At 43.4% G+C, this 23,227-nt stretch overlaps 1 protein-coding gene across 5 annotated transcripts in view; it reads left to right on the top strand.

Moving 5' to 3' along the window:
* CAMSAP1 (calmodulin regulated spectrin associated protein 1) overlaps positions 1-23,227 on the top strand; it is a 112,057-nt gene that overhangs the window by 23,610 nt on the left and 65,220 nt on the right. For 4 of the 5 annotated variants that reach the window (XM_077148781.1, XM_077148783.1, XM_077148779.1 and 1 more), the window contains exons 3-6: positions 8,946-9,208; positions 10,256-10,417; positions 20,163-20,243; positions 21,015-21,047. In XM_077148781.1, the coding sequence (XP_077004896.1) occupies positions 8,946-9,208; positions 10,256-10,417; positions 20,163-20,243; positions 21,015-21,047 (539 nt within the window). The remainder of the gene's footprint in view (positions 1-8,945; positions 9,209-10,255; positions 10,418-20,162; positions 20,244-21,014; positions 21,048-23,227) is intronic. The other variant, XM_077148782.1, reaches the window with a different exon arrangement.

The raw sequence follows: 23,227 nt of genomic DNA, 5'->3' as shown, positions 1-23,227 counted from the left end.
AAAGCCTCGGGTTTTTTTTTTGTTATTCTCCACCCTCCACCCTGGCATCCCCGTCCCCTCTCTGACAGGGCAAAAACGCCTAGTGCCTATAATGCTTATTCCATTTTTTTCTGAGCCGGGGGCCTATTTTCAGTAGTCAGAATTTGTCAATTAATTTTGCAAGTAGCAGTTGGTTGAGCTAAGCCCTTGCTACTAGTAAAGTCTATTTCCTTTCCCCTTGGGGAGCCAGGTTGCTGTGCCTATAAGGAAAGGGCGCCTGTCTCTGTGGCTTGAGGCACTTACAGTTCTGTGTGGGGTCTCAGCTGGTCCAGCTTGTCCAGACTGGTATATGCTGTGTGTCTGGTCACTGATATGGCTCTAGCAGTTGTTCTGGACTGTTCCTGGCTATTTACACACTGCTCTGGGAGAAAAACTAAATTCCACACTTCACTAAGCCACCGTCTTGCTTCCGTACTTCCTTCTCTTTAAATAACATGTATATATAAAAGCAATAAATTTCAAAGTGCATTGCAACAATTAGTTGTAGAACAGATTTCAGAGTTTGGTATGGGCTACACTTACATAATTTTAGGTTATTATTTCTAGCTGCTCTAAGGTACTGGAAGCTAAAAGAAATATCAGTGTAATGAGTCAGCACTCATACTTGTTTGTTAAATTCAACCTTCTCTGTATAACTCTACCATCACCTCTGATTTTTCTCCCACTCTTTAGGAGTATTTGTACTATTCCCATTCTAAGTTTTTCATGTTGGAAGGGGCTTTTGATCATCAGGGGTCGGGGGATGGCACTGTCTGATGCTCTGGAGAGGCTGGCCCTCTGCATTTCAGGACTTACTTGGTTCAGGAACCCATCTGGAGGTTGTAGGTTTCTGGAAAGTTACCCTAGTGCCTGGAACCTTTGTAGAATCTTATATAATGCCCTAGGTATTTTTCAGGATTAGCAGGAATGGATTTGGTTGGGGTTTGGCAAGTTATGATAGTCAGCAATATCTCACTGAAGCATGACTTCCAGTGTGGCCTCTTAACTCTATTGGAACTCTCTCAGCCTCTGATACCTTATTTCTTACACTTCTTTTCCCGCTTTGGGTCAGGATGGCATTGTTGATCCCTTGTCATCTCCCACACCGCCAGGGAGACTTTCACCCCTGGATGTCATGTCCCATGTAGGGGGGAAGGCAGTGGTTTCACTTGCAGAGTTGGGTTTAGAGAGAGAGAGGCCACCTCTGAACAACAGAAGAGGTCCTCCAGGAGTAACTGTTAGGCGTACTTATAGGTAGGCTGTTTCTCTGCTATATACATAAGCCATAGCCCTAAATTAAAGTGAGGAGGAGGAGGAAGAGGCAGAGCTAGAGGGAATGTTGAGGGCTGGGAGGTCTCCTTGCAGGTTGTCATCTCTCTGCTTCCCATCCTACTTGGGTTCCATTGCAGTCCTGAGGAGTAAGCCAGGAGAGGAAGGAGGAAGCAAACCAGAGAGACCCATGTGTCAGCATGGCCTGGTAATTGCTGGGCTCGGCTGCTTTTTCTGCTTCCTGATGGTGAGGTGGGGAAGCAGGGCAGAGAGAAGGAGCACTGCAGGGCCCTCTGCTGGTCTTCTCTTCTCCAGACCTGGCCTCTTGGTTGCCCTTCTTCCTGGGACTGAGCTTCTCTTCCGCCAGGGTTTTCGCATAAAACTAAGTATTAATATTTGACTGATTTCAGAAGGGTTGCCTTTATCTTTTAGAGCATGGATATGATAGCTACTTCAAAGTCTTTGCTAATCTCAGCCATATTGGGTTGTTGATTGATTGCCTTTTTTTCCCTTGAGAAGGGTAGTTTTCCTGTTTCTTCTTTGTTGAGTAATTTTGGATTGTACCTTGAACATTTTGAACATTGTGCTTTAAGACTCTGGGTCTTATTCACATCAGAGAATTTTTGTTTGTTTTTAGCAGGTAGTCAGTCCACTTAGGGTCAGATTACAAGTCCTGACCTGCCTCCTGGGGACTGTGGTTCCAGCGTTGGTTGAGTTTGCCAGGCCATCACAGCGCTGTCCTCATCTACCTGTGTGGGTGCCGGGCAGGGGCCCGTGGGAAATGTGGTGGGCCCTGTGCTGAGGCACAGTTCTTGCAGGCTTGCTGGACTGATTCCAGGTGCTTTTGTACATGGCCATGCAGATCTGAAGACTCCCTCTTCTCTGCTGGCCTTCCTTCGCTCTGGATTCTGAGACACCCTTCCTAGTCTCCTGGTGGAAAGCTGAGGCTTTCACCTCCCCTCACTATGGCTCACTGCCTGCCTCTGCAAAGGGGCTGTCCCCTGTTGGGTTCCCACCAGGTGTGGGGTGGACAAGGTCAGATGGGCACTGCCCTGTGCGGCTGTGCATTAGCTTTACTCTTCTTTTTTCTGGCATCTCCAGGATAGGGTTGAGGGTTTGGGGAAAGACACAGAATTAAAAGACCTTTATTTGTTTTTACCTTCCTGTATACTTGTTTCTGTGAATGTCTCTTTTCCCATACTTAAAGAGGGTAAGCGTCTTCTGTATAGAGAATGTTATATCCGTCTTTGGAACTTTGTAGTGGTGATTCTCATTTAGTATTTAAAAACCCTGGTGCCTGGGACCCCCACAAGGCTCTGGTTGAGCTGCTCTGGATGGGTCTGGGCAGCACTGAGCTTGTTGGCGGCTCCCAGGTGACCCAGACGGGCAGAGGTCCAGAAACACTGTCTTGCAGGGTCTTTCCAGGTCTCGCCTCACATCACAGCTGCAGTCTGCTTTCCTTGGATTGAATGCTCATTCGCATGATAAGGCTTTAAGTTAGTTAGCTACAACAAATTGAGCTGCCTCACTGAGGGAACCTTTGCCAGAGAAGCAGCTGCAGGTCATGTTGACAGTAGCGCCTTCAGTGTGCCCTTTTGGGGTGCAGTGTGGCAGTGGCCAGGTCTCGGTCGGCAGGATGGGCTACTGGTGTGAGGAAAGGTGATGAAAATAGCTACTTCCTTGATGTGGCTTTTTAAAAACCTTATAACAAGGACATCAGTAATAAGAATAGTAGCTAAAATGTGTGTGTGTACAGCTTACTGGGTTTCAGGCTCAGCTCTAAGTGCATTACAAATATTAATGGATTTGATTCTTCCAACCCCTCTGTGAGATGGACACTTTTGTTTTCCTTAATTTGCAAATAGAGAATTGTGTGGTTCAGGGAGGTCAGGTGAAAGGCCAAACTGGATTGCAGTCAGGATAGGCTTGCTTTGGTGGCACTCACTTTAGCCGTGAGCACCGTACTGCCTTCAAGAAGCCTTTAGTGTTCTGACATGGCTGTGTTCATCCCTTCAGCTGCCTTCCTTTTCATTTCTTTTTTAAAATAGCATAAACCTGTCTAAACAACACACTTGTCAAAACCTTCTGATCCCTTGCCATGTTGCCTTTCTGTCAGCTCCTAAACTGTAGTTCAGTCTACTAGCCTTAGTTCCTGTGCCTGCTTTTGGCTCCTGAGTTTTGGAGGTGATGCAGCAGCTCAGACTGGTGGCCATTTAAGGCTCAGTCTCCAGTCTCGGTGGGAGCCTGCCTGGACCTGGCAGTTCTTGTTTGATTTTTCCATCCTCCACACCACTTCCTCCACACCAGGGTACCCCCCACCCAGCAAATGCTGCCTTCTGCTTACAGAAAAACGAAAGTACAGGTAGCTGATGCTAGTGTCCTCCTTGCCTCTGGCCACTGACAAATTTCTCTGTGTCTGTACCCATGCTTTCTTCCTTGCTTCTCCTAGCTGGGTTCCAACTGCTAGCACCCACCTCCTTCAGCAGCACTGCCCGCCCCCTCTCTTCATTTTCAGCCCCTCCCATTTAGCAGGTTTCCTTCCCATCCACATCTTAACCTACTCATGTTTCTCCAGTCCTCAGAACACACAGACACATCTCTTTGACCCTGTGGTCCCTTCAACACAAAGAGATGGCGACTTTTCTTATCTCTTCACTTCCTGGTCATTCTGCAGTTACTGCGTCTTTTTACTGCTTCTCAAACTCTTTTCAAGGCCACCAACTGCCTCCCTGTTGCTATATTTAGTGGATGCTTTCCAGTCTTTCTTGTGCTTCATATCTTTTCAACTACAGTCACTGATGGCTCTGTCTTTGAAATGGTCTTTGATTTGAGTGACGTCTTGTTCAGTTGTCTGTTCCTCCCTGTCCCTGTTCTGTCATTCCTCGGTCTCTTTCTCTGGCTTCTCTTCCTGTGCCTGTCCCATGCACTTGGAGTTCCTTAAGGTTTTTTCATCTTTAACCAGCTTCAGTTCTCACTTTACCCAGTTCTTACTAGACAACTTCATCTGCTCGCCTGGGCATCAGTTATTCTTTTTATGTAAAAGTTCTCCGCTTATGCTTCTGGCTCTCTCCTGTGTCAGATCTCCATATTCACCTGCCTGTTGAGTTTCCCATAGCACCTCAGAGATACCTGTCCAGAACTGAGCTCATCTCCTCTTTCACCATCTGTCCTCCTCCTCTTCCACGCTTCTAATTTCCTGTGTCAGTAAATGGTATCTAGTGGACAAAACCAGACACACCTGGTGGCATTTTTCATCCATCCATGTGGTCACTCACCAGGCCTGGATGCTTCACCCTCCTTGGTGGCCCTTCTCTCTCCTTATCCCTTCCCAGTGCTGCCTTCTGGATCAGACCTCCATCGTCTCGCTGAGATGACCTTTTCAGCCTTCTGGCTTAGAGGCTGGTTCTCTGGTTGGGTTAGAGGGAAGCCCTGGCAGATGGTTGCTCTTGGCTCTCCAGGTAGAGGTCCCAGTTCCCCACACTGACCCCCACCCAGGCGGGTAACCATCCCTCATATCTGCCCTCAGGATGCCTTATTGTGCAGACAACCTGAGCCCTTCGTGCAGAGTTGAAGGAGTGATAAGTCTGCTTTGTCTCTCCCGTATACTGTTCAGCTTCTTGAGGTTTCCTAAAGTTCTTTCACTGAGGGTCATTTTCACATATTTCCCCTCAGTCTGATCTTCCCTGCCCTTTCTATCAATTGGCTGAGAGTCTGGCTGCCACCTTCTTTGGGAAGCTACTCCTGACCCTACTGACTCTTCTTCCCATCCGCATAGTACTGGGCCGGGCTCACTTGAAAGCTCCCTGCATGTGCCTGTGCTGACACTGACCATACCGTGTGGAAGCTATCGGTCGACTTTTCAGTCCTCTGAATTTCTAGCATGTCATACATTTCCTACCTTGTAGGAGGCGCTCGAAAATACTTGTTGAATACATGAGTAATTATAACAAACTTTCTTAGTACTGGTTTGTAGAAGAAATAAACCACTAGAATAGATTCAAAGCATTTATTAAGTTTTGTGTTTTTTTAAAATAATCGCTGTGTTTGGTAAAACTAATTAGACTCTTTAGAATTGTGTACCTAGGAGAGATGGGGTTAGTGATGGACTTATCTGAAGCAAATCATTGACTCGCTCAGCATCTTGGGCAGTTGCTGCGCCGTGAGGGCAGTGGAGGGGGTGGGCTCCACCAGTAGCTGTGTGCCGCGCAGCTGGGGTCCTGAGGTGGAACTGGGAGGAATGGTGTGCCTTTAGGAGGCCCTGTTAAGTCCATGGCTTTTATCTTTAGCAAAATGCATCATTTCCCCTTAACTCTCCTTATTCTGAATCTAAACTATTTGTATTGATTATTTTTGAAAGTTCCACTAATGGGCTGTCTTGTGGAACGTATTTCTACTTGGTGTACTCTCAGAGGAAGTTAATTTAGAGCCCTAGCGCCTCTCTTTTCATCCTGGCCAGGCTTCCACACTCACATAGTATATGCCTTTTTGCACCTTCACCTATAGACTCTGTCTTCTTCCCTGGGGAGGAAGTGACCCTGTTTCTAGAACAGACCTCCACTGTGCCGGCGTCTGCTCCTCTCCTCCACCCAAAGCCTTGGCTCTGAAGAGGATCGCCCTTCTCTCCTGAGTCAGGGGGACTTGCTCTCCTAGGACCCCGACGATTGTCCAGATGCAGGATGCTCAGGGGCTTAGACTTGAGTGAAGGTGGGAGTGGGGGAGCTGTGGGCATGACTGTACTTCAGAGGGAAAGCCCATGGAGCTGCTCCTGGATGCCAGGTGGGACAGAGGAGACGGCAGGAGTCCGGGCTGCCTGGGGGTTGTGGTCGGAGTGATTGACCCTGTGAGGAGTCCTGCAGGAGGCACAGGTGGGGGTGGGAACCCTGTCATGGGCGGAAAAGCTGGGGCTCCTCTTAGACAGCCGAGCAGAGCTCTTGGCAGACAGCTGGACACAAGTGTTCAGAGAAGCGCCCTGGCCTGGAGGTGTCCCTGTGGGTGTCACATAGCCTACGTGATCTTTTTGAGCCCTGTGACTAAGTTTCTTAGGGAATGAGACAGATGGTGTTCCTCCCAATATTTGGAAACCCAAAGGATGGTTCTCCTGGGAGAGTGAGGTAGACCAATGAGGCAGAAGGAGAGCAGAGAGGAGAGTGCTCCTGGGGTCTCTTGGGAGGCCCGGCCTGCTGGGCTGCTGCTGCCTAGTTGAGTTGGGTAAGGGCTGAGAGGGGCGGTGAGCCCTTTCCCCAGTGGCCAGAGCGATCTTGGACAAATGGATGTCAGACCACAGGACTCTGCTCAGCCTGTACCCTCACTACACCCCACCCAAAGGCGAATCCTGTGCCCTTATGTATGCCCATCCATGCATGCATGTTCCCTTGGCCCTGGCCACCGACCCCTGCATGACCTTCTTGCTTCGGTGCGTGCAGGTGGCTCTCCTTGGCTGAGAAATGAAAGGGAAATCTTCTCCCTGTATTTTACCTCAGGGCCGGTTCCTGTTTTGTTTCAGAGCTCCAAATGATGTCAGAGTATGATGCAGCTCAACGTGGTGGTCAGAGAGTTGGGTTTGAGTGTGGTTTTGTCCGCACAGCCGCAGACGTGCCCCTCCAGTCTTCCAGAGCTCACCCCATGGTGCTGCTGTGGTGATCACACTAGCTGTGTGCACAGTGCTTAGGCACATGAGTGCTGTGTGGATGTGAGTGCACCATCAGCAACGCTGTGGGGAAAGGATGTGCATCCAAAGACCTACAATTAAAGTGACTCAGGCTCAGAAAATAGTGCCTGTGAAGAAAGTAGAAAAAAATGGGGGTGGAGGGGGTGCTTGTTGAAAAGCATTTACAAAATTGGTTCTGTGTTTCCATGTGGAACTGAAGGTCCGCTCTCTTCCCCTTGTGTCAAGCACAGGAGAACCTGGATTCATGGAGTGGGAAGGAGGCGTGGTGGGCTGTGCCGTGATCACGTGTTAGCGAAGGTTTCCATGCTGGGCTGCAGTGGGTCTTCTCCACTAGCAGTTCTTGGAAGTAATGGCTTTTTTTAGGCTCTTCTGAAGGTGGTAATAGTTCCTGAAAGTGTCACTGGGGGTCTGCTCGCTCCATCTCTCTCTGGCAGAGGCTCAGGGTACATAGTGTCTCTGGAGAGTCCTCACGTGAAGAAATCAATTTAACTGTTTAACTTAATGTTTCCAAAATCTATTGACTGCAGTGTTCCTCTGCTCTTGTGTGGGAAACCTGTTGACACCTTGCACAACAAGTGTGAGGAACACAGGTGGGGAGATGCTGGTCTGTGGACTGCTGGACCCATTTAGAAAAGTAGATGCAACCAATTTACACTGTAACACATCTGGCTGCTGTTTTGTTTTTGTGTGTTTTTTTAAAAAGTTTAAACATATGTGCATGCACACACTTTGCTCTCTAGTATTTTTTGCTTGGGAGGCAGTATGCACTAATAGTTAAAAGCACAGGCTGTGGGTCAGAGTGTATGGGGGTGGTGGCTTCGGGCTATCTGCCCCGGAAAAGATGCTCATAGCCTGAGTCCGTCCCTGTGGGGTGCACCCGCTGTAAGGCCTGAGTCAGATGTTCATAGCCTGAGTCCGTCCCCGTGGGGTGCACCCGTTGTAAGGCCTGAGTCAGATGTTCATAGCCTGAGTCCGTCCCCGTGGGGTGCACCCGTTGTAAGGCCTGAGTCAGGTGTTCATAGCCTGAGTCCATCCCCGTGGGGTGCACCCGCTGTAAGGCCTGAGTCAGGGTGGGTCTTAATCCTACTGCTGGAGGCCTTATAAAGGAGGCCACAGAGAGAAGCCGTGAGGGTGAAGCTAGAAGTGGAAGTCAGTAGAGCCCTGTGGAGAAAGAAGGTGCTGCCATGCGCATTATTACCATGTGATGAAAAACCGTGGAACCCCAAAGATCGTGGCCAGCCAGTAGGAGCAAACAGTCTCATCTTTGAAACCAGGAGCCAGCAAATGCCTGTTGTTAAGCCAACCATTGTATGGAATTTACTTTAGCAGCTGGGAAACGAACAGTGGCTTCAATGTTGGTTTCTGCCTCTGTGATCTAGGGCAAATTATGTAAGGTCTTTGTGCCTTGATCTTCTCATTTGTGAACTAGGAAAGATAGTCCTTGGTTCTAGCCTGGAGCAGGGAGAGATCCTGTCTTCGTCTTATCTTACTGCAGTGGGCTGGGCCTTACCCTCTCCTCATGACTGGTTGCACACTGTTTCTACCTTGGGTTTGGAAGTGGGAAGAGGACACACTTGGGTCCCACACCCAGGGAGTCAGTGTTAGACATGCCAGCACACCATCTCCTCTGACTGGGATGGGTCCCTGCAGTGGGCCTCACCCTACCAGGCCCCCATCAGCACGCCCCGACTCCCACATCTGCTGTCACTGCTCATGTTGGGGAATGCTGAAATCATGGGAGTTGGGCATCAGGGCAGTGATTGAAAGTTTGCCCATGTGCCCAGTGTAGTCTGTGTCGCTAAGATTTGCTGTTGCCGGTAGAGAAGGTATTCAGGTTGTGAAGAAACCCAGGGTCTCTTCACTGTCATCAGTTGCTGTGACTGATCCTGGCCTTGTCTGCGATCATGTTGAAACTGGCCGTGAGCCCTGACAGGCAGTGCCATATGCCGAGCATCCAGACGGACTCATGGTGATCTCTTCCTTATTTCAGACAATATCCCTGAAGATCTCAAAGACCCTTTCTACATAGACCAGTATGAGCAGGAGCATATCAAACCACCTGTTATCAAGCTTCTACTGTCCAGTGAGCTGTACTGCCGAGTCTGCAGCCTCATTCTGAAAGGGGACCAGGCAGCTGCGTTGCAGGGACACCAGTCGGTCATCCAGGCCCTGTCGCGGAAAGGGATTTATGTGATGGAGAGTGATGACACCCCCGTGACAGAGCCTGACCTCAGCCGCGCCCCCATAAAAATGGTGAGTGTCTGCGCAGCCCCACTATGGGTGTGTTGCTGCCCCACTGTGTGCGTTGGGTTGGAGTGGGCTGGCTTGGGGAGGCACACATACGCCTTGTAAGTTGAGTGCTCCTTGTAGCTGAGTACATGGGCAAGGTTGTCTAATGTGCTGTAAAGGTCAAACCACAGTACGGGTGTGCCATATTGTTACTTTCCTTTAAGTCTGAATGCCTTTTGGAAAATGGGGAAGAGAACATACTTTCAGCTCTTTTGCATACAGTGAGGGTTGTAGAGAGGCTAAGATTAAATTGAGGTACATTGAAAGCATTTTGAGGCAAACTTTTTACAGATGTGGTTTCTCTATGTGTAATTATTGAGCCCATTCTGCTAGATTGATTGATGTGTATCTTATGTTTCTGTCCCTAACTAAAATTTCCCTATAAGCAGTGTTTTTCTGAAAGCCATACTGATACGACTTTTTAGGCAATTTGAAGTCTAAACTGTTTTGGTGCCTCTGGTTTTTCTTTCAATTGCGATGCTCACTTGCATCCTGCATTCTGCCATTTTTCACTCTCAGACTTTGTGGATGACGTGTGTGGTTCCAGAAAATGTTACTCCTGCTTTGCAAAGACACAGCATTATTGTGTAGTGTAATTTTAGTAGGCAGAGCTCTGGCCTGGAAACCAGAAGACTGGTTCATGGTCATATAGCCTTGGGCAAGGCTCTCACCCTCTCCTTTGCCCTTTCCCGTAGCTATTGAATAGGAGAGCTATCCTCTGCCCCTGGGGAACCTCTAAGGGTTATTGTGAAGATAAAGGAATCAGTACTTTTGAAACACTTCACTGCATGGTGCAGAAGGGGTTCTCCCATTCCCTAATTGCAGCCAAGCTGCTGGGCCAGATTCACCAGGCTGGAAATAGCAGGGCACAAATGCAGCCACGAGACCTCGTTACATGGTGGGAATATTCAGCACAAAGGGCCATGGCTGGCAGTCTGGGTGTGTGCTGGCCCTTGGCCCCAATCACACCCCGGTGGCCCACTTGTAGGGTTGTGTGCCTCTTGCCCCCAGGGCCCCCACATGGCGATGATCGACGCCCTGATGATGGCCTACACTGTGGGTATGATCAGCATCGAGAAGGTGGTGGCCAGCGTCCAGCGCTTCTCCACCTTCAGCGCCTCGAAGGAGCTCCCCTATGACCTGGAGGATGCCATGGTGTTCTGGATCAACAAGGTGAGAGTGGCCTGGGACCCATGTGGGCATTCCTGGGCCAGCCTGACATGCCGTCCTCTGACAAGCCGCACAAAGAAACCCTGCTTCCAGCGTCTGGGGGTGCCCCTTGAGACCCTGGCCCTCTTCTCCGCTGGGTGTCTCAGAAACAGGGCATCCCTGCACACATCACGGCAATGTCCTGCATAATGCTCCCAGAAACATGTATCATTAGTTAAAAAAATGAAACAGGAGTTACCCCTAAACATTAAAAGAAAAGAGTTAGGATAGAATAGAATGGACTTGTATTTGGAAATGCAGTATGTGTTTATGGTTTAAATTAATAAATTATTTTTATCTTAAAAGAACTAAAATCGCCTATATGCGATTCAGAAGTTCTCAATTTTAGGAGGCATTTTGATTATAAAGAAAAACATGGTATCTTTTCTCCTTTTACATAAAGAAGCTTACTATATAGTGTTTTTGTTTGTCTCTTTTGTTTTTTAACCTTTTTATTGTATAATATAACATGTACAAAACAAAGAAAGAAAAAAGCAATAGTTTTCAAAGCACTCTTCAACAAGTAGTTACAGGACAGATCCCAGAGTTTATCATGGGCTACCATACGATCCTCTCATATTTTTCCTTTTAGCTGCTCCAGAATATAGGAGGCTAGAAGCAGAAATATTTATCATCACAATAGACTTTTTTTTGTTTGTGTGAAAAATAATATGTATACAAAAAAAGCAATGCATTTCAAAGCACAGTGCAACAATTAGTTGTAGAACATATTCAGAGTTTGGCATGGGTTACAGTTAGACAATTTTAGGTTTTTACTTCTATCTGCTCTAAGATACTGGAAACTAAAAGAGATCAATTTAATGATTCAGTATTACTATGTAGTTTATTTTTTTGTTTTGTTTCTGGGTGCATTGTCCAGGAGTTGAACCTGGGTCTCCTGTATGGGAGGTGAGCCTTCTACCACTGAATCTTACCCATGCACCCTACTATGTAGTTTTTAATAAAATGGTAGTTTAATAAAACTAAAGATGGTTTTTTTTAGTATCATATAATTATTTATAGTGTACATAACCAGAGCCTTTGGTTCTTAAGCCTCCTTATTTGCAAGCAAGTGTTTAACAAGGGACATTAAGGTAGCAGAAGAAATGGAAGAGTGAGAAACTCCGTGTGAAGTTATGTTAGTAGATAAGAGCCTATGAAAGAAAACGTAAATTATTTTATTATACAATTTGCACATGTATTCTTTGAAATGTAAGGGCTTTGGAAGTAAAATAAAAAAACAGGACTGTGGGATTAATCGAAGAAAGTGGCAAAGCCAGGCCAAAGAGTCTTCTGTTTGAGATCTGCCCTTGAAATGCCTCTTTTATTACTGTGACAAGTACGTATTTATTTATTTCAGGGACTGGGAAAAGTCGGTGTTATGATTTCTTTTATTTATTTATTTTTTTTGCATGGGCAGGCACCGGGAAACGAACCCGGCTCTCCGGCATGGCAGGTGAGAACTCTGCCACTGAGCCACCGCAGCCCACCCTTGATTTCTTTCTAAGACAATCACCCTGATCTTTACTCAGATTTAGGTTTAGGGAATCAGGTTGTTTAAATTCTGTGACTCGCAGTGAGGGAGAGAGTAGAAAGCCTTTCACTTTGCTAGGACTGGCTGTGGAACCCTGGGGTTTTGTTTTGGATTCCATAGCTGGCTAATGCTAGTCCCAGCCCCAACTCTCCACCCCATGTGGGCTCCCATTTCTGCCTTCTTCGTTGGATGCTCCTTTGGGAGTAGACACCACGTCTATTCATTCCCCAGCTCCCACCCAACACTGTACATGGGGAAGCACACCTTAAGAATTGGATGTTGTTTCAAGATCTGTGCATGTTTCTGTAGAAAAACAATCAAACCTCTGGGCAATATTTCCATAACCTTAGCATCAACTTCTGTGATCAAATGCAAGTTTAAATTATTCTTTTACAACTTTTATTGAGTTTTCTTTTTTTATAGAAGAAGTCATATGATTATTATGGAAAAGTTTGAAATGTATGAATAAAAAGGAACAAAATGTAAATTATGCATAATCTTTCCATCTGTAAACATGGTTAACATTTTGGTATTAGTCCTTTTACTTTTTATTTATTGCTATGTAATATATAGACTTAAAAATACAATTGGAATCTTATGTATATTCTATTATAGGCTGAATTTCGCATTAAATACAGTGAGCATTTCTTCATTTTCATCAACTATTGCTAGCTCATTGTCTTTGGATTTCCTGGGGAGGGGGGTGTTCTTTCCCCTCTCCTTTCAGAGTTTTCGTGTGTTAAGGGTATTGCCAGATGCTCACAAGTGGCACCCAAGCCGTTGCTGCCCTGGGTCCTGCTTTGGAACTTGGCTGTTATGTGGACGATGATCTACATACCCTCCAGCCATGTCACTCAGTTCTTTTTGCGTATGTTCTGGTATTCCCCTCTCTGACTCCTGTCCCTCTGTCCTGGCAGGGGCAACTGCTGATCTGCTTCTGTTACTGTAGATTAGTTTAACCTCTTATTTTTTTGGTTAAAATGAAATCATATAGCATGTATCCTTTTTTTTTCCTATTGTACTAGTATATGTACAACATAATGTTTCCCATTTTAACCACTTTCAAGTATACAGTTCCATAGAATTAATTACATTCACATTTCCATCCATTACCAAAACTTTTCCATCTCCCCAAATAGAAACTTGGTGCCCATTAGGCAATAACTTCCTGTTCCCAACCTCCACCCATGTCCCAGGTACCCTGTAATATTCTTTCTGTCTCTATGAATTTGTATAAAGTAGTTAACTCACATAAGCGAGATCATATAATATTTGCCTGTCTCTCGCTTATTACATCAAGCTAGAGTTCTTGAAGTTTCTTCATGTTTCCTCCATGTTGTTGTATGTGTCAGAAATTCATTCTTTTTTGTGACCAAATATTATTCCATTGTGGACAGGCCACATCTTGTTTATCCATTCATCCATTGTTGGACACTTGGGTTGTTTCCACCTATTGGCTCTTGCAGTTAACAGTGCTGTGAGCATTGGTATTCAAATACTTGTCCAAGTCTCTGCTTTCAGTTCTTTTGGGTATATACCTAAAAGTAGGATTGCTAGGTCATATTTAATTCTATGTTTAACATACTGAGGAACTCCCAAATTGTTTTCCACAGTGGCTTCACCATTTTACGTTCCCACCAACAAATCGTATGGATCCCTATTTCTCCACTTCTTCACCAACATTTGTTATTTTCAGTTTTTTTTTTTTTTTTATATAGCCATTCTAGCAAGTGTGAAGTAGTATCTCATTGTGGTTTTGATTTACATTTCCCTAGTGGATAATGATGTTGAGTATCTTTTCATCTGCTTATTGGTCATTTGTGTATCTTTGGAGAAATGTCTATTCAAGTCCTTGGCCCATTTTTTTTGAGTTGTCTTTTTGTTGTTGGGTTTTAGGATTTCTTTATATATTTTGGATATTAAACTCTTAACACATGTGATTTCAGATATTTTCTTTCATTTTTTAGGTTGTCTTTTTACTTTCTTGTTAATATCTTTTGATTGCATATAAGTCTTTAATTTTGATGATATCCAATTTATCTATTTTTTTCTGTTGCTTGTACTGTTGATATAAAGTCTAAGAATCCAGTGCCCAGTGCTAGGTCCTGAAGATTTTCCTCTATGCTTTTTTCTAGGAGTTTCATAGCTTTAGTTCTTATATTTAAGTCTTTGATCCATTTTGAGTTCATTTTTGTCTATGGTGTGAGGTAGTGGTCCACTTTCATTCTTTTGCATGTGGATTTCCAGTTGTCCCAGCACCATTTGTTTGAAGAGACTCATCTTAACCCATTGAGTGGGCATGGGCACCCTTGTCAAAACTGTTTTGTAAGGGTTTATTTCTGAACTCTCAATTTGATCCCACTGGTTTGTTCTCGTGCCAGTACCATGTGGTTTTGATTACTGTAGCTTTGTAGTAAGTTTTGAAATTGGGAGGTGTGAGTCCTCTAACTTTATTCCTTTTCAAGATGGGTTTGACTATTTGGAGTCCCTTGTCCTTCCATATGAATTTGATGATTGGCTTCTCCATTTCTGTAAAGAAGGCTGTTGGCATTTTGATTGGGATTGCATTGAATCTGTAAATCTCTGTAGGTAATGTTGCCATCATAGCAATGTTTAGTCTTCTGATCCATGAACATGAATGTCTTTCCATTTATTTACCCCTTTTAATTTCTTTCAGCAATATGCTTTTAGTTTTTCATATATATCCCTGGTTAAATTTATTCCTAGTCCTTTGATTCTTTTAATGGCTATAGTAAATGGAATAGTTTTCTTGATTTCATTTTTGAATTGTTCATTGCTAGGTATATGAAAATACCACTGATTTTTGCGTATTATTCTTGTACCCTGCCACATTGTTTAATTTATTAGCTCTAACAGCTGTCTTATAGATTTTCTCTATATAGAGTTGTGTCATTTGCAATTTTTACTTCTTTATAGTTTCAATTTGGATGTTTTAAATTTATTTTTCTTGTCCATTTGCTCTGAGTAGAACTTCCTGTTTATGGCTGAATAGCATTAGTGAAAGTGGGCATTCTTATCTTGCTCCTGATATGAGTAGTTATCTTTACTGGAGATTTTTTTTTTTCTAAGTAATAAAGTTTATTTTTAGAGCAGTTTTAGGTTTTACAGAAAAACTGCACAGAAGGTATAACGTTTCCATGTACTATCCTTCCTACCCCATATAGTTTTCCCTATTATTAATATCTTCCATCAATGTGGTATATTTGTTATAATTGATGAATCAATACTGATACACTATTAGTAACTAAAGTCTATAATTTATATTAGGGTTCACTGTTTCTGTAAAGAGTTCTGTGGATTTTGACAAATGTATAATGTTATGTATCCACCAATAAAATATCATACAAAATAATTTCATTGCCCTAAAAAATCCTTGGGCTCCACCTATTCATCTCTTGCCTCCTCCTCCTGAACCCATGGCAACCACAGATCTTTTTTTTTTAAGGCAAATTTTATTGCGATACATTCACACACCATGTAATCCATCCGAAGTATGCAGTCAGTGGCTCACAGTATCATCCCACAGTTGTTCAGTCATCACCAGAATCAATTTTAGAACTTTTTCATAACTCCAAAAAGAAAAATAAAAAATAGAAAAAAGGAATCCCAACACCCCATATTCCTTTTCTCCCCTTTTGTTGACCCCAAATATGGGGTGGTACATTTGTTACTGTTGATGAAAGAATATTAAGTTATTACTGTTATCATAGTCCATGGTTTGCAATAGGTACATTTTTCCTTTACTGGAGACCTTGATTTATTTATGTGGTTTTATTGTACTGCCTAGTTTCCTTTCCTTTTAATCCGAAGAATTTCCCATAGCATTGCTCATTGGGTGGGTCTAGAGGTGACAGACTCGCTCAGCTTTTATTTATGGGAGAACATGTTAGTCTCTCCCTCATTTTCGGAAGTTTTTCTGGATATGGAATTCTTGGTTAGTACTTTGCACATGCCGTTCCACTGCCTACTTAACTCCATGGTTTCCGACGAGAAATCACCCCTTGTCCTTACTGAGGCTCCTTTGTACTTGACACATTTAGTCTCTTGTAGCTGTCAGGATTCTCTTTCTTTGGCATTCTGCAGTGTGATTGTGAGTGTCTGGGTTGGATCTGTTTGCCTTTCTTCTGTGTGGAGTTTGTTGAGCTTCTTGGATGTATATATAGTCATGTCTTTTGTTATGTTTGGGAAGTTTTCAGTCATTATTTCTTTGAATATTCTTTCTGCCCGTTTTCTCTCTTTCTCTTCGTTCTGGGCCCCCATAATGCACATATTAGTGTACTTGATGATGTCTCACAGGTCTCTTGAGCTTTGTTCACTTTTCTTCCTTCTGATTTCTTTCTGCTCCTTCCAGTCTAAATAATTTCAGTAGTCCTATCTTCAGGTTCTCTGATTCTTCTGCCAGTTCCAATCTACTCTTTTATCCCTTTAGATGATTTTTTATTTCAGTTATTGATCTTTGGCTCCGATATTTCTGTCTGGTTCCTTTTTGTAATTTTTATCTCTTCATTAAAATTCTTACTTTGTTCGTATATTATTTTCCTAATATCCTTTAGTTCTCTGTGTTTTCCTGTAGCTCTTTGAGTATATTTAAGACCATTTTAAAAAGTCTTTGCCTAGATATCCTAAGTCTGGTGTTAATTGATAGTTTCAGGTGTTTTATCTTACTTCTTTGGATGGGCCATTGTTTCTTGTTTCTTTGTATGACTTGTAATCTTTTCTTGCACTGTACTTGTGTACTCTGTTGTGGGTCTAAAGGCTAGTCATGCTTTGCCCCAGGCCACTGTAATTTGATTGTTTCTTACATTGATTTAGCTGTGCATGAGCTGCTTCTGTGTGCAGGGCAAGTTCTGGGACCTCAAGCCAGAGAGGAGTGACTTGTTGATTCCTTCAGGCTCCTACCAGATAACTGAGTATAGACATTTATGTACCCCAGTGTGCGCACAGGGGTTACACTGCTCTGTCCGGAACCAGGACTCAGGACCTGCACTGAGAATGCAGCCTGGCTTCTCTTAGCTGGGGAGGAGTAGGGGAAGGGCCAACACTAGTGCCACAAGGTTTTCCTACGTTTTAAAGTTGGCTTTTGCTTGATTGAGTGTTCACCCACTTATTGTAGCACTTTAACTGTTTTTCCAAACTCTGAGAATTACATTTCTTCCAGGTTGTGCTAGTTGTGTGAAGGTTCTGGGGAGTACATCTCACTCTGCCATTGCTCCAACATACACTCTTCACGCATCTGGGTCTTTTACTGAACGCAGTGCTTTTGAGACTGAGCTGCGTCATTGCACGTATCGGTGGTTTGGTTCTCTTTGTGGCTCAGTCGAATCCCATACGTGAGTGTACCACAGTATGTTTATCCCGCACCTGTGGGCGGGCACTGGCCTTGTTTCCAGTGTTTGCCTTGTGTGAATGAAGCTGCCGAGAACACTTGGGTACATGTTTTCACATGCAGATGTAGTTGAATTTCTTTGAGTAAATTCTTAGGAGTTGAGTTGCTGGCCCTTATGATAAGTATGTATTTAACTTTAGAAGAAACTGCGAAAAAGTTTTCTAAATAGCTTCTATCATTTTATATCCCTACCAGCAAGATTGAGAATTTACTTGCACCGCATCCTTGTTATTACTTGGGATAGTCAGTCTTTTAGTTTTAGCTCTCTGAGTGTAGCATATTTTATGGTTTCTAATAATTGATTCATTGATTGTATTAGAGCAGTTGCAGGTTTACAGTAAAATCATGTCAGAAAGTATAGGGTTCCCACATATCTGCCTCACTTACAGTTTTCCCTGTTATTAGCACTTTGCATTAGTGTGGTACTTTTGTTACAATTGATGTAGCAATATTATTATAATTATACTACTAACTGGTATCCACAGTTTATGTTAGGATTCTTTCTTTGTGTTGTATGGTTCTGTGGTCAATGTGGTTTTAAATTTCGTTTTACTCATAATTAAAGATGTTAAGCATTTTCGTATCTTATTGTCTATTTATATGTATACTATATATAGTTTTTGTGAAATATTCAAACATTTTGCCCAGTTTTTAATTGGGTTGTTTGTGCTACTACTAATTCAATTGTAAGATTTTATATATATACAGGAATCAATCTTGATATGTATATTCTAATATTTTCACCTGGTCCTGTGGCCAACTTTTCATTTTCTTAACAGTGCCTGTAAAAATTCAAAGGATTTAAAGCTTTTTGTAGTATAGTTTATCAACAGTTTCCTTTATAGTTTGTCCTTTTTGTGTCTTGTCTAAGAAATATTGACCTACTCCAAGGTTGTAAAGGTTTTCACTTATGTTTTCTTCTAGAAGCTCTTTTAGTTTTTGTTTTTAGGTGTAGCTCTATGATCCATTTGAGTTCATTTTTGGGAATGAGGGAAGGGTTGAGGTACCTTTTTCTTTTCAGACAGATTTGTTCTTAAACCTTTGTGGAAACAATTTTCCTTTCCTCATTGAGTTTCCTTGGAAGCTTCGTTGAAAATTAAGTGAGCACATATATGTAAGTCTATTTTTGGACTCCATTCTGTTCCATTGATCTTTATGTCTGGTCTTATGTCACTATGTCTTTTTGTCAATTTATCATTATATTTTCCTTTATAACTTTCATTTAGTCAGGGACCTAAAATTTATTTATATTTTAATTAGATATACTTTTTTTTGACATGGGCAGGCTCCAGGAATTCTACCCAGGTCTCTGGCAGGCAAGAACTCTGCCACTGAGCCCCTGTTGCCCGCCCATTAAATATACTTATTAAAAAATGTTTTTTTGTTTGTTTGTGTTGCATGGGCAGGCATTGGGAATCAAACCTGGGTCTCTGGCATGGCAGGCAAGAACTCTGCCTACTGAGCCACTGTGGCCTGCCATGAAAAATGGTTTTTGTTGTGAAATATGTATAGAAAGAAAAAGCAGTAATTTTCAAAGTACACTTTAACAAGTAGTTACAGAACAGATTTCAAAGTTTGTTATGGGATACCATTCCATTATTTCAGATTTTTCCTTTTAGCTACTCCAAAACACTGGAAGCTAGAATATCAGTATAGTAATTCAGCAGTCATACTCTTTGTTAAATCCTGTTTTCTCTGTTGTAACTCCCTCTTCTCCTTTGATCCTTCTCCCACTCTATAGGAATCTTTAGGCAATGCCCTGTGCTGACTTTTTCATGTTCAGAAGGGGTGTCCACAGTAAAGGATAGAAGGATACAATTAGTTGATAATCTTGGAGAGGCTGTTCTAGAGGGATATACTTTTACATGGTATTGTTAAAATGATTTCTACTTCCTTCTGAAAGAATGTTTTTTTGCTTTGTGTTGTATACAGGCACTTTCTTTCCTTTTCTTGATGAGATTATCCAAATGGCTGTCTGTTTTAATCATGTGTAGAAATCTTGGTTTTGTATTCATTTGTCTTTTTCCTTGTTTATTAATATACTAGCTTTTGCATTTATCTACATTGAGTCTTACTTTATCTTTTCTTAGTTTTAAAAATAATTTTTCTACATTTTTCATTTACATGATGAGTTCAGTCACATTTATTCTTGTGCACTTCCCTGCCTTTCCGTCAGGTTACTGCTTTGTCCACATTTGTTAAGCATCGATCAGTATTTTTCTCCATGTTATTAGTTTATACTTGCAATTTGTTTTCTTTTTGACCTGATAATTACAGGAGACAATGCTTTAATTTCTAAGAAGTTGTATTCTTTTTAAGGGGTGTACAGTGAAACTTTAATAATTAATTTTTATTTAATGTTATTCTTATGTGGTCAGGGAATGTGGCCTTTTAAGAAGTAGGCTTATTAGCGCATGTTCTCAGCCTGTCCATTGTAGGAGTGTGCATTTTGCCACTGGTGTTGGGTGACTCCTGCTGTTTGTGCACAGAGAGGTGGATGTGATTTATTGATTGTATCATGAAGTGAAAAGCACCACCCTGGCATCAGGAGTCACGGATTATTTCCTGACAGTAGAGGTGGACCTTATTAGCTAGATCTCACTGGGGGCCATAAGTACATGTGCTTCTATGTAAAGGGCTCAACACATACCTGTACTTGAAAGTCAGAGCTAAGCGGGTAGAGTGGGGGACCTTGGGGGGCAGAGTAAAGGTGTTGATACCCATGTTTGAAAGCAATGTCTTTTTAATGCATTTTTCTTCTACTTTAGGTAAATCTTAAAATGAGGGAGATAACGGAAAAAGAAGTCAAACTAAAACAGCAGTTATTGGAAAGTCCCGCTCACCAAAAGGTAAAGGGTGAATTTAATTTTTCTGGAATGCGTTAAGAGAATTGGTGCTCCCATTTAAAAAAATTATATCAGTAGCTGCTACCTGCTTGTTCTTTTCTTTCATTCACCAAGCAAGGCGTGTCTCTGGGACTCCCCAAGCAGGCTCTTCTGCGAGACCTCAGCGACCCCTTAGCTCCCTGGAAGGGGGACTTTTGTGTATTACCGTGTGAGGATGAGGGAAGGGTCAAGAAATCCTGGGAGCTTCAGAGTAGGGATGTGAGCTGGTTCCTGGGAGTTGTCCTCTCAAGTCAGCAGATCAGGAGAAAATGGCCCTTTCCAGGGGTACCCTTCAGTCCCGTCCAGTGTCCACGAGGTGTGCATACCTGGTAGCGTACCTGTGAAGCCTGCGCTGTAGTCCATGGGTCTGTGCTGCGCATCTCAGGCAGTGGTGCAAATGGGACTGCTGCGTTCCCAGCACTGGTCCCGTTCTTCCCTTGACACTGTTTTCTCTTTTGTCAAGCATGGGTGTGATTGAATCCACGTAAGTCAGACGTGGGCAGGGCGACCCAGCCGTGTATTTGGTTACCCTGTTGGGAAGTGAAGGTGTGTTCTCCCCTTTTCCTCCACCCACCATGGCTCTAGTTTAGTAACTTGATAAAACCATGTGCAGGGTTTTATTCGTCAAGGGCGAGCTGCCTCTGCGCTGTCCCTGCCGTGTGCAGGGGCGTAGGGTGCCCTCCCTGCGGACGGCTCTTCTGACCTCCTCTCCTTTCTCCCCTCGCTGCCGTGCAGTCCCCCTCCAAGTGGTACTGGAAGTTAGTGCCTGTAAGTGAATTGCTCCCCCCCAGCTCATCAGAAAGCCACCTCGTGCCAGATAATCACTCGCTTTCATTCAAAACTGCTCGCACTGAAACCGTTGCTTTCGTTGGTGTCTTCTTCTGTGCCATGATCACACTCTCTGTAACCGGTGGGTGACCTGGCTCTGGGCTGAAGTCTAAGTTATATTTTGTAGACAACACACAGAATTTTGGGTTTTCCCAACATCTCAGGTTATTTTGAAGATATAAACTTTGTGTTTCTTCTTGAAGGCACTTTTAGTTATTTATTTGGTCAGTGTAAATTTAAATGACAGGATTCATTTTCTTTTCCAACAGAGAGCAGAGGGAATGATAAGTAACCCAGTTTCCTCGATTCCTCTTTATACTTTGATCTTTCTGATGTTCCCTTCCCAAGTGGGAAGTCCCCTGTGACTGTGGCATGGATTTCCCAGCGTAAAGATGACAGGCCTTATAAAAGGATGCTTGGGGACCGCAGGGAGGCATTTTTCTCTCTGTCTCTGTTGCGTGATCTGCTGGCGCCCTTGCCGCCTGCATGAACACCCCTGAGCCTGGGGGCTTGAGCTGCTCCTGCTACATGGCTGCCCAGAAACAGGGACAGGGCTTCCTGCTCCAGGGAGAGTCTAAGTTAGGCCAACCTGCATAAGAGATTTCTGGAATCCAAGTTAATGTTAGGCATAAATTTTCACATAAAAAGAAAATTTGAGGGCAGGCCATGGTGGCTCAGCAGGCAGAGTTCTTGCCTGCCATGCTGGAGACCCAGGTTCGATTCCCAGTGCCTGCCCATGTTAAAAAAAAAGAAGAAGAAAGAAGAAGAAGAAGAAAGTTTAAGTGAAGAAACGATTTGGTTCTAGAATTCTAGCTGTTTTCCATGTGATAACCCATTTTGGAAGCAGAACCACTGTGTTTCACAGGTTCTACGGAAAAATCCTTGGTCTTCCAGACAATGGATTTTAAAATGAACTTTTGGAACATAAATCATTTTGTAGACAGTTTTATGTGTACTCCTTTGTGTTAGTTGTTTGGGCTAGTCCTTAGAGTCCTATCTGAAAGGATAAGCTGTAAGCTGGCAGGTGGAATCCATTTGTGCAGTAATGTGTTCTGCTTCCTAGCTGAGACATATTTTTGTCTTTCTCTGAAATGTATTCATTAGGAAAAAGAGGGAATCATTTTTATGAATTAATAATCTTTTAACTTTTTGGACCCTGAAAACCAAAGAGCTTAAAGCAGTCACATGCTTTAGTGAGGAGAGTCAAGGCTCACAAAATTCAGCTGTCCTAGAAGTAGTAAGATTTCAGATGAGAGTTTTATAAACAGTGAAAAATGAGATCAAGAGTGCTGTCCCTTAAAGCTTCCTTTATTTAGATGGTTTGTAACCACCTGACTGCGATGCCCAGGAAGAGGGCTCATGGGGATAAATATGGTAAGGCCTGTAAAAGTTGGCAAGTTCAAAGGTTTTGCCTTAAAACTTTACAGCCTACAGGTTTTAAGAAAACTGATTTGCCAGCTACTGGACCCTGTAGTTCAGAGATTGTCTTGCCTGATTTTGAACCCATACCACCCATCTTTGCTCAGGAGACCATCTGCTTTGCTGCATGTTCTCACCCTGCCTGCCTGTGTCTGTGGCACCTGCCCTCGCATCCTGCATGCCGGTGCTGGGGTCTGCATACCTGGGCAGTGGGGGCACATCTGCTATCTCTGTATACTGCCAGCTCTGAGAAACAAGTTAACGTCTGTGTTGAAACAGATCGTGTTGAAATCATATAAGCTTTAGACCTCATTTTAAAAGAATGGGCTAAATGTCACTGTTGGTCTACATTCTGTATTTGAGATAACACCTTTAAATTCCAGATTGCTGAGAGGCAGTTTTTATTTGAGTTGAAATCCTTAGTTTTTTGAGTTGAAATCCTTAGTTTTTAATGTGAACTGCTGTTTTTCCTACTCTAGATTATATTTTGTATTTTTCCTGTCCAGAGAAAATGTGGCTGGTGGGAAAGCACTGTGTTTTAAAGCTGTAGTGTGGGCACTAATACACACAACAGGCTGTGGTGAGCTGTCCGGGGGAGCCGGCGCCAACACCCCCACGTGGTGCATGTCTGCGTATCCCAGTGTGGCTCTCAGTGTGGAGCCAGACTCAAGGGCCAGCCAGCTTAGGACCTTCAGCATCTG

This window comes from Tamandua tetradactyla, chromosome 2 (genome assembly GCF_023851605.1).
Source record: "Tamandua tetradactyla isolate mTamTet1 chromosome 2, mTamTet1.pri, whole genome shotgun sequence".
Taxonomy (NCBI): Eukaryota; Metazoa; Chordata; class Mammalia; order Pilosa; family Myrmecophagidae; genus Tamandua; species Tamandua tetradactyla.
This window is presented reverse-complemented; position numbering and strand designations above follow the sequence as displayed.